General features: G+C 44.8%; 1 protein-coding gene across 5 annotated transcripts in view; it reads left to right on the top strand.

Moving 5' to 3' along the window:
- Positions 1 to 10,929, top strand: part of P2RY14 (purinergic receptor P2Y14) — a 90,163-nt gene extending 79,234 nt beyond the window's left edge. The window contains exons 1-4 of one of the 5 annotated variants that reach the window (XM_023760196.1): positions 886 to 904; positions 1,883 to 1,980; positions 8,216 to 8,362; positions 9,187 to 10,929. In XM_023760196.1, the coding sequence (XP_023615964.1) occupies positions 9,210 to 10,226 (1,017 nt within the window). In that variant the 5' untranslated portion in view covers positions 886 to 904; positions 1,883 to 1,980; positions 8,216 to 8,362; positions 9,187 to 9,209 and the 3' untranslated portion in view covers positions 10,227 to 10,929. Of the gene's footprint in view, positions 1 to 832; positions 905 to 1,882; positions 1,981 to 2,735; positions 2,832 to 8,215; positions 8,363 to 9,186 lie in introns of those variants that run through there. The other 4 variants (XM_023760195.1, XM_023760194.1, XM_006096316.3 and 1 more) reach the window with 4 other exon arrangements.
- Positions 10,930 to 11,919: the final 990 nt, after the last annotated feature.

Genomic DNA, 11,919 nt, shown 5'->3' with positions numbered 1-11,919 from the left:
GCGGAGGGAGGGTAGGAGTTAGAGAGCAACCAAAGGACTTGTATGCATGCATTTTAGCATATCCAATGGACACAGACACTGGGGCGGTGGGGGCTTGCCGGGGATGGGAATGGCTGGGGGGCGGGGGGTCAGTTGGGGAAAAAGGAGACATATGTAAAACTTTAGACAATAAAATATATATATATATAAGATATTTAATAGCAAGTTATTACTAAATATGTCAAGACTGACAATGCAGTCCTTACAGAAATCCCTCCATTCAACCCATTCTAACTGCTCTGGAAACCATCACACACTGGCATCAAAAAGGAAAATAAAGAGTAGAATCAGGACAAGGGAGATAAAACCAGCAGTGATAAGAAAATGGCTTTAGTCCATTTAGCAATGTACACAATGATTACACACACCTATGCTATTTTCTAGTGTTATAAGAGTCATTGGGAGACAAATATGAAAAGATCTGGGGCATCGGTTAAAGCTTTTGATGCTTGGACTTGGAATGGCAAGAGGTAGGAGAAGACACCAGACTGTCATTTCCTAAGAACTGAACAAAGGACAGGAAGAAGGATGCTCATCAGAGGCGGGCGCTGAGAAAAGGGTGATTTGAAAGCAATTCATTCTCCATATACATTTCTTTCTAATTATGAAATATTTCAAATATAAAAAATAAAAGTGCAGAAACTAATGTTTGCAAAACGAATGTACCCATTCACTCAGTGTTAACTGGTAGTAATATTTAGCCATAATGGTTTCCAAATTTAAGGGACAAAATACCAGAACTATAGCAAAAGCCCAACCACCCTACACCAGCCTTCTCCTCCTTCCTCCCCAGGACTAAGCGCTGCCATGAAGCTAGAACACCTCATCCTGACCAGGTCATGCTCAGCACCACCGTGGACCACATGTAATTTTGCTCCACAAGAAACTCCATCCCTTTTTTTTTCCCCTAAAGAGAACTTCATGACATTTTAGAAATATTACAGAAAATATAAGATTTCTTTATCACTTATTCTCAAGTAGATTTCTATAACATACATAATTACATTTCCAGGAAACCATGAGAGTGAGTTATTGATGACGAAATCTGAATGAATAAAGAGAATCCTAGACTTCAGGGCTACCTATAATGTAACTGATTCCTATCTGGAGTCCTAACTACAGTAAAGAAAAACAAGGGTTTTTTTTACCCTCCTCACCAAATATTAAATGTACCCTGTGTACAGGATCTTCAAAAAACAAACATGCTACTGAAAATGTGGTCATTGGGCCAACATGACATCAACTACAGACCTATGGGATCTGAGTGTTCATTTCCGAGAGATCCCCAAGTAACATGTGTGCACAGTAGTTTGAGAAAAGCTGTTTAAGAAGGTGACAACCTCAACCAAACTCATCCTTTCCTTGCCAGACAACATGCTTTCAGGTGTTATCTCTGCTCACATCCCTCTCATCAGACCAGCAGTCATCAACCAGGGGCAGCGTGGTCCCCTCAGGATACTTGGCAACATTTGGAGACATCTTATTACAACTTCTATCTAGGACAAGCATGTCAAAATCACGGCCAGCGGGCCACATGCCTTTTGTTTAAATGAGGCATGCAGTCCGCCGGCCGTGAATTTGACATGCTTGATCTAAAAATACTTTATGTCCAACACTCTCAAGAGTTTGTAAGTTTTCCACAGGAGTTCACACCAAATCAATAATCACTAATATTGACAGCCAAGACCAGTATAGAAAAACAACAAGTGAACATGTTGAAATATTGCACAATTTTACAAGATGAATTTTAAAAGTATTTACACTGCTACCATACATACTTCTCCAATAAAAACACTCTGGTATTCATTTAACTTAATTAATTCATTTTTCTCCTACAACATAGGATCATCTGTAAAGAAATACTCTGGCCACTTCAAGATGACAAGCATTCACTGAAAATTACTTCATTGAAAAGAAACTTCATACAAAAAATTTTTAAAGGTAATTGAAAAAACCCTCTAGTATTATCACAAGGTTTAATAATTTCATCAAAATGTCATGAAGGAATAATTTCCCTTCTTCAGAGAAAGTAGAATTAAGGCACACGATCAGAATGGTGGGAGATGGCCCAGATAGAAGAGAAAAATGGGTCACTGTAATTACTCAGAAGATGAGTAATGACCTCAGCATGTGTGGTTTTTAAAAATATATTTTTATTGACTTCAGAAAGGAAGGTAGAGGAAGAGAAATAGAAACATCAATGATGAGAGAAAATCATTGATCGGCTGTCTCCTAAACACCCCATACTGGGGATCAAGACACAACTGGGCATGTGCCCTGACCCGGGAATCGAACCGTGACCTCCTGGTTCAAAGGTCGATGTTCAACCACTGAGTCATGCCAGCCTGGCTCAGCATGTTTTTATTCAGATGAATATATTTCTGGGGTGAGCAATGCTTTGCATGGCCCTGTGTCAACTAAATTCTTCTCATCAGAGAGAGCCGTACAGTTATATGCAACACCCTTCCACTTGAAAACACTTAGTGCAGCACCCTGAGACTTTACACAGCACGAAAAGACAAGTGCATGCACCATCTACATTAGAATAACCGTGGAATGGATATTCTAGCTGTGCAAAGAAGTTGAGAGAAAGCAATTCATAGGCCACTATTACAGAGCTGTCTTTGGGCTTATAAATTCCATTCCACCACATTCTTTAATTATGTTACCAAACACCCGGAGTCATGGTCTACAGAGACTAAAACATTTGGTGCCATTTTACTCCACTCTCCCTTGCCTGCATTTGAGGAACAAGGAAGAGTTCCACCTACGAGAAATTGAAGACTTATACAGTTAAGTGTCTTTTAAAAGTTCTACCACATAGAGAGATCTTTAGTGAGCAGTGTTTGCATTCCTGAAGGCTCAAAGTTAATGTAACGACCACTTTCATTACAGAAATTCAGTTATCATCTCAGAATTAACTGCCTTGGGGGCAGGGCTGGCTATGGCTCCACAAACTGACTGCCCACTTTTTCAGTTGATCATCACCCAGAGGACCTTTTCCTATTTTTCCCCTTCCCTTTGCCTGTCGTTATCTTTAATGGGCTGGAGCAAGGAGCTTAGAAACAGTAAATCAAATGGGAGCATGGGGCAGGCGAGGAAGAGTTATTGGGCCACCCCAAGACATTCTTTGTTTTCTTTCTGGTTCATTTGGTTCTTATTTATCTTTATGTGCTGTATAAAATCAGCATTTCTTCATTTCCGAAATGACTTAAAGTTTCAGTAGGTCCCTTTATTTGGGCATTAAATCATCTCTATACTAAAGATAAGGAGAAGAGACTGGGCAAATGTTTCAAGGTCAAAGTGATACATGTCTCATAAGCTTGTCCTGTTTTTCATTCAACACATAACCCTGCCTTTTTGTCTCAATATATAAAATTGGCCTCACTTGCTGTAGATGCCTTATGATAGCTCCTTTTTCACACATCTCTCAATCTATCACTATACAAAAAGACTGCCATGCCCCAAGACTCCAAGATCAAGCACAGTAAAATATGTATCTACAGGACATATACCCTCCCATCAACACTACTGCTACAGGAAACACTACCTAAGAGCTGGAAAAGTACTACCAAAATTGTCTTGGATTTACCTTGAGCTTTTTACTCATGCAGAGTGTCCCTTATGTTTGCCTCTGCTGGATTCAAGCAGACAGCAGGGCAGGCAACAGGGATGACCCACACCTTCCCCCAGCATTTCTCAAACCTTAACATCCTAAATGGGAAACTGTTGCAATTGCTTAAAAACAGGCCAAAACCACAAATTATTTGAGGGAAAACACCCATTCCAGCACACCTTGAGTATCCACTGCAGAAGGCAGGCCTGTTCTGGTTCTGGGCTAGTCAACGCTTCTGCCAACCCCAGAATAGAAGCAGGGCTGGCAGTGGTATGGGCACCAGGGCACATGCTCAGGTCCTCCTCACTCTGAGGAACCTGGAAACAGTTCTGGACCCATGGTGTTAGGCTACAGGCAGACATGTTGCAGATCAAAAATGTACGTCCCAAGACTGAGAAAATGTCTTTACACAGTTTCTATAAGAAAAGGAACTGCGGCTCTCAGTAGATCACTACTGGGAAATTCGTCACTGTCTATATGTTGTGGCTTTTATAATCCTATCTAATAATAGAGAAACATGGTAATTAGCCATACCTCTGCTACCCTTTCCATTGGCTAATCAGGGCGATATGCAAATTAACTGCCCACCAAGATGGCGGCCGGCAGCCAGGCAGCTTGAAGCGAACAGGAGGCTTGCTTGCTTCAGTGACAGAGGAAGCCAACATTCCCCGCCTGCGGCTGCCGGCCTCTGAACTTGCAGTTTGAAACATTGTTACAAATATAGAAGCTAAACAAAACCCCAGAAACCTGCTTTCAGCCAGCTGGGATCTCAGAGCTGGAGTTGAAACAATGTTTCGATTATAGAACCCAAACAAACCAGATACCTGCTTTCACACAACGCAGAGTACTAACCACTATACGATCACGGCGAGATACCTGTGTTCAGCAGCCGAGGCCTCAGAGCTGGAGCCAAGCCTCAGAGCTAAAGCTGGCCCAGAATTTAAAAAAAAGAAAAAAAGGAGCGGTTGGGAGCTTCAGTCACCCGACAGCCTGAAAACAGCCCTCAGCCCCTCACCCAGACTGGCCAGGCACCCCAGTGGGGATCCCCACCCTGAAGGGGGTGTGACCAGATGCAAACAGCCATCATCCCCTCATCCAGGCTGGCCAGGCACCCCAGTGGGGACCCCCACCCTGATCCAGGACACCCTTCAGGGCAAACCAGCTGACCCCCACCCGTGCACCAGGCCTCTATCCTATATAGTAAAAGGGTAATATGCCTCCCAGCACCAGGATCAGCGGAGCCGCGAGGCCTCCCGGCACCGGGATCAGCGTGACAGGGGGCAGCGACCAAACCCCCTGATCGCCCTGCGGCTCTGTGTGTGACAGAGGGCGGGGCCACAACCTCCCTATCCGCCCTGCTCTGTTTGTGACAGGGGAAGGCGCCCCAACCCCCTGATCAGCTCTGCTCTGTGCCTGATAGGGGGGAGCTCCCCAACCCCCTGATTGCCCTTCGGCTCTGTGTGTGACAGGGTGCAGTGCCCTAACCCCCTGATCCGCCCTGCTCTGTGTGTGACAGGGGGCGGTGCCCCAACTCCCCTATCGGCCCTACTCTGTGCGTGACAGGGAGGAGCTCCTCAACCCCCTGATCGGCCCTGCTCTGTGCGTGACAGGGGGGAGCTCCCCAACCCCCTGATCGGCCCTGCTCTGTGCGTGACAGGGGGTGGCGCTGCAACCTCCCCATCGACCCTGCCTTGAGTGTGACAGAGGGCGGTGCCCCAACCCCCCAATTGGCTCTACCCTGAGCGTGACTAGGGGTGGCATCGCAACCTCCCGATCCGCCCTGCTCTGTGCATGACAGGGGGCGGCGCCCCAACTCCCCAATGGGCCCTGCTCTGAGCCCGACCAGGGGCTGCACCTAGGGATTGGGCGTGCCCTCTGCCACCCGGGAGCAGACCTAAGCCAGCAGGTCGTTATCTCCCGAGGAGTCCCAGACTGCGAGAGGGCACAGGCGGGCTGAGAGACCCCCCCTCCCTTCCCCCCCCCCCCCAGTGCACAAATTTTTGTGCACCGGGCCTCTAGTCTGTAATAATAAAAGGATAATATGCTAATTAGACCGGACGTCATTCCAGATGTCCTTCCGGACGAAGCCGGCAGCTGGAGGGAAGCCAGCCTGGGTCCCAGTTGCCTGGTGCCTGCGGGCGGCCAGAGGGAAGCAAGCCCAGGTCCCGGGTGGCAGAGGGAAGCCAGTGCCAGCAGCCGGGGGAAGGAAGGCCTACTCTTGCACGAATTTCGTGCATCAGGCCTCTAGTCTATAATAATAAAAGGGTAATATGCTAACTAGACCAGATGTTATTCCGGAGTAAGCCGGGCCCAGAGTGAAGTCCGGGTCCAGGGTGCCTGCCATCGGCTGGAGGGAAGTAGCCCGGGTCTCGGGTGCAGCCGGAGGGAAGCAGCCCAGGACTGTCTGCCGAAGGTGGTGCTAAACTGGCCCCCACCTAGCTCTGGGTAACTAAAGATTGTGGGGAGACAGTGCATCTTTGCTTCCCACAATTGCTCCCCACCTCTAGCAAGTTAGAGATTCCAGTGGGTACCCCAGCCTTCTACAAGATGACCACAGGGGCACAGATGACTTGAGCCAGACGTGCGACTTCCCCTGGACAAAAGCCATGCCCCATGGGTTTCTTTGGGAGAGGGTTACTGTGAGGCCCAGAGTGCTGGGAGGTAAGCCTTGGATCACCCTGTACTCCACCCAATCCCTAAGGAAGGAGGGCTTGAGCTGGTGAGATGACAGAATGAAACCTGCCTAGGGAGGGCAGAGACACAATGAAACACTTCGGACTGTCCCTTCTGGCCAGGAAAACCGAGGCCAGGGCAGCAAGAGACCCCGTCAGTCCCCCTCTACCCCCGGCAGCCGGAGGGAAGCCAGGTCCCGGTGGCCGGAGGGAAGCCGGTGCCGGCAGCCAGGGGAAGGAAGGCCTACTCTTGTATGAATTTTCATGCATTGGGCCTCTAGTGTTTCTATAAGAAGTAAAATTTGGCTATCAAAGATTTCTGAAAATTCTTCACTATTTCATTAGATAATTGCATTTTATATAGTTAATATTTCCTCTGCTTCAAATGCATTAACATGTACTTTTTTTTTTACTTAATATTTTAAACTCTAGCACACTGGCTGAGGAGGGGCTGTGTCCCCAGAACTGGAACCCCTGGGAGCATACAGCATACCCCTGTGAGACTGGCTCTTAGACTAAGCTGCATCTGACCACCAGGGAACAAGAAAAATTAATTACTAGACACAGAATCTGTCACAGTGGATGTTAAAAATAGAAAATGTGGGCCCTTTGCTTTTCATCTAAAACATGAAAAAAGCCACAGAAGACCTGCAACTGCAAAGTAGCAAATGAGGGTAAACGAGCATGATCAGACCAGGTATGCAGGGGACAGGACAAGATTTGCTTCGAAAGGCAGGCCAGGGACTGGCAGTCAAGTGGCTTCGGTTGTGCTATGTGGCGTGAAGCGTGCGCAGAGGCAGGATCTGTGAGAAGCAGCACACAGTTTGCATTGTGATTTTTTATTTGGGATGTGACTGGATTTCACATCCCACAGTTCCACTTTCTCACACTACCTTTATTTCACTGACTTCACTCCCTGTGTGAAAAGCAGTGCTTTAACCAGAAATACAAAGACAAACAAATTACATCCTCTGACCTCAAGGAACCCACATTCCTTCACAATCCTTCCCGGACCTCTGACTACATTTCTTGAGAGGAGGGCTTCGTGTCTTATATTCCCATATTACATATTCATTTATTTCACAAATACTTTAACTACCTAACATTCTAAATATATGGTAGGAATACAATGGTAAAACATGACATGGTCTCTCCCCTGTAAAGGAGCCTACACAAAGAGGAGAAACAAAAAACAAAGGCCGAGAGCTGTGTTGTGACAGGAGAGAGGCACAGAACTCTGAGCACACAGGTGGAGCCCCACACCCAGGCACCCTCCAAGGCTTGGGTGGAAAAGTCTCCTGACAAAACTGATACTCAAGCTGAGGCCTCAAGGATGAAGGAAAGTTACCCCCCAAGAAGGTATCAAAGGAGTTTCCACACAAATGAAAGTTTGTGCAAAGGTCCAAAATGAGAGAATTCGTGGAGCCTAGAGGAGTGGGAGGGTCCCAGACAGCTGGAATTCACTGGAGGAGGAGGGAGCGGCCATCAGACCAAATGGAGAGCTCAGCATTAAAGAGCCAGAATTTCTTCCTGAGGGCAAGATGTTGTTTTACATATGAGATGGGCAGTAAATATTTTCTTTGATGCATCAAATAGTCTTTCAAAGCAGTTCTACTCTTCCCTGTGCCCTGAATCAGTATGGCTGACATCAGCAAAAACATGTAGGAGCCCCTAACACAGAAGGTTCTGGGTAATACCTACAACAGTGGTGTCCAATAAAAGTACGATGCAAGCCACATATGTAATTTTAACTTTTCTAGTAGCCATATTCTTAAAAAGTAAAATTAAGATTACTAATGCATTTTAACAAATATTTCTAAAATATTATTTCAAATGTGGTCAATATTAAAAATATTAAGACATTTTACTTTCTTTTTTTTGTACAAAGTCTGTAGAACTCGGTATGCACTCTGTACTTGCTGCACATCTCCATCTGGAGCGGCCACAGGTCCAGGGCTCTGCATGTGGCCGTGGCTCCGTACTGAACAGGGCAGACTGAAAATGCGCTGTGAAAGCATTTCTTAGAAGGTCTACGGTACTTGTTGTTGTGCTGGTATTCCAAATCACTTTTTCAATGGGAAAAAAAAACACAGAGAAAAGCTCACTTTTGAAAGGTATCCAGAGCCCCATATCAGTAACACCAGCTACAGTGGGTGTGTATGCTTGCCAGACACTGTGCTGTGCCCACAATATGTGCAGGGCAGGCTTTCTAAAGAGTAAGGTCTGTATCAACAGCTCTTAAACCTAGTATATTAACAAAGCTCTGAATTAAATGAAACAGAAACAGATTAGTTCTCTGCTTTCCGTTTTATTACCTTTTGAGACTATATTTAAATGAGTATGTCCTAGAATTTTGGAGTTTTATAGGGAACCACTGTCATTTAAGGAAATGCTTAGGGTTCTCAGGCTGTCCTGCTTTGCCAATTTTTCTTTCCTGTCACCTGACTACTCTGTGTTTGCCTTAAAAAAAAAAAAAAAAAGAGCAGGGAGGTAGAAGGGGAGGGTGTCTAATATATAAAAAAACTTCATTTCAAGAATGTGGCGGGTCTGATTATATTCACTGTCTTTTATATATATATATATATTTTATTGATTTTTTACAGAGAGGAAGGGAGATGGATAGAGAGTTAGAAACATCGATCAGCTGCCTCCTGCACACTCCCCACTGGGGATGTGGCCGCAACCAAGGTACATGCCCTTGACCGGAATCGAACCTGGGACCCTTCAGTCTGCAGGCCGATGCTATATCCACTGAGCCAAACCAGTCAGGGCTATATTCACTGTCTTTTGCTTTATTATCTGGCAATTAACTTGGAAGGCCCTAAGTGCCCTGAGTGAATATTTCACTTCATTTTCCAGGCCGCTCCTTCAGAAGTCGCAAAATGTTGAATTCCACCACCTCTCAGCCTCCTGCGGAGTCCTGCTCCCAAAACCCCGTCATAACACAGCAAATCATTCCTGTGCTTTACCTGCTGGTCTTCATCGCGGGTGTGCTGCTCAACGGCGTGTCGGGGTGGATCTTCTGCTACGTGCCCAGCTCCAAAAGCTTCATCGTCTATCTCAAGAACATTGTGGTTGCCGACTTCCTGATGAGCCTGACCTTCCCCTTCAAGATCCTCAGCGACTCGGGCCTGGGCCCCTGGCAGCTGGGCGTGTTTGTATGCCGGGTGTCGGCCGTGCTCTTCTACGTCAACATGTATGTCGGCATCATGTTCTTTGGGCTCATCAGCTTCGACAGATATTACAAAATCGTGAAGCCTCTCCTGACTTCTTTCATCCAGTCGGTGACTTACAGCAAACTCCTGGCAGTGACGGTGTGGCTGCTGATGCTCCTGCTCGCTGTCCCCAACATTATCCTGACCAACCAGAGTGCTAAGGATGGCACACATGTAAAATGCATGGAGCTTAAAAACGAACTGGGACTCAAGTGGCACAAGGCATCAAACTACATCTTCGTGGGCATCTTCTGGATTGTGTTCCTTCTGCTAATCGTTTTCTACACTGCCATCACAAGGAAAATCTTCAAGTCCCACATGAAGTCCCGAAAGAATTCCATTTCCGTCAAGAGGAAATCCAGCCGCAATATATTCAGCATCATGCTAGTATTTTTTGTCTGCTTTGTACCTTACCACATTGCCAGAATCTCCTACACACAGAGCCAAACAGGAGCCCCTTTCAGCTGCCAGTCCAAGGAAATCTTGTACTATGTGAAAGAATTCACTCTGATACTGTCAGCAGCAAATGTGTGCTTAGACCCCATTATTTATTTCTTTCTATGCCAGCCATTTAGAGAAATCTTGTGTAAGAAATTGCACATCCCACTAAAAGCTCAGCATGACCCAGAAACTTCCAAAACCAGGAGGGGAAATGCGATGCACGAAAGCACAGATACGCTGTGATTTCCCACCTTTCAAATGAGGTCCCTGTGTGCGTGTTGTAACTTTCATTTACACAATGAGAGGAGTAAATGGGGGAAGGCCGTGATAGTAAGCATCGTCACTGAGCATTACTCTCCAATTAGTATAATAATTAAAACATAAGTTTCCATGCTTTTGTGTGACATCAAAGAAAAAATAATACATACATTTTTCAATCATACCAAAATAGAAGGTTTAAATTAAACACTCATCTGGTCAGTTAATATAGAATTTTAAGCAGCAAATAAGAAAATAGACAGCAATCAAGACAATTCTCAGGAGTGTGTTTCCTCTCTAAATGCAATAATTAAGTTAGTAAGTTATGGGCAGTTTTTTCAACAGGATCATCAAGACCAACTTAAAGGCAGGCAACAGCTAGAGGCCTGTTGTAGTGAGGGAGTCAAGCTGTCTGATTTGAAGGAGAAAAAGGAGACACCCACTGATCTATCTCATGGCATTTCAAAGGAAAGTAGATATAAATTATGTACTTTGCAATAAAAAATGTAATTTTTTTCTGATAGTTTTTTGAGGATGATATAAATACATTTTTAATAACGTCCTCTGCAGAGATTGGTTAAGCCACTTCATGAGCCTGGTGTTCCGGTGTTAGAGTATTTTTAAAAGTGGGCTCAAGCCCTGGCTGGTTTGGCTCAATGGATAGAGTGTTGGCTTGTGGACTGAAGGGTCCCGGGTTTGATTCTGGTCAAAGGCACATGCCCAGTTTACAGGCTCAATCCCCAGTAGGGGCTGTGCAGGAGGCAGCCGGTCAATGATTCTCTCTCATCATTGATGTCTCTCTCTCTCTCTCTCTCTCTCTCTCACACACTCTCTCTCTCTCTCTCTCTCTACCTCTCTGAAACCAATATATATATATATATAAAATATATTAAAAAAAAAAAAGTAGGCTCGACCAAGGGAAGCTAGATATGGGCACGTGTTGCGACGACTTCTCCTGTTCATGGCAGGGACAAAAAACAGGATGCCTGGGAGAAAGACACTCTCTCTCTCTCTCTCTCTCTCTCTCTCTCTCTCGCTGGCCACATACATTCTTCCCTGGGGAGGAGGAAACAACTTTCTTAGAAAGCAACTGGACTATATAAAAAAAAATATCTAAAACGTATAATAATGAGTGACAAGTTATTCATAAAATGAAAACTTACACATCACATTTTATGAAAAACAATGAATTAAAATGGGCTATGGTTGCTGACTTATGACTTATGAAAACAATCTTTCTTTGCTATTAACCAGCTGGAAGACATTCAGCCCATCTTTCCAATGTTCTTTTCAAACATTTTTTTAAGTCATGTTTATATATATATATATCATTCTTTACTGTATATGTACTAATAAAGAAACTATTTTTAATAGTCTCATTTTAAAAAAAATAATCAAGATATGAAAAAAATATTACCAGATTTCCTCATAGTCAAGACATGGGGTGGTTTGTTTAAGGCACTCAATTATGCATGTTAATAAGGACACTCAAATTGTACTTGCTTCTCATTTTTCAAATAAGTATTGCATATGCTCCATCAGATTTTAGGCAAAACTCAGAAAGCACACCTTAAATTGAAGAAGAGATGGGAAGGTTTTTATACTCTGTGCCCACTTTTTATACTTGTAAAAGCTCCCTGCTCCCAAGTCTGGGTCAAAAAACACAATCGCCAACCTA

Source organism: Myotis lucifugus, unplaced genomic scaffold (genome assembly GCF_000147115.1).
Source record: "Myotis lucifugus unplaced genomic scaffold, Myoluc2.0 scaffold_175, whole genome shotgun sequence".
NCBI lineage: Eukaryota > Metazoa > Chordata > Mammalia > Chiroptera > Vespertilionidae > Myotis > Myotis lucifugus.
This window is presented reverse-complemented; position numbering and strand designations above follow the sequence as displayed.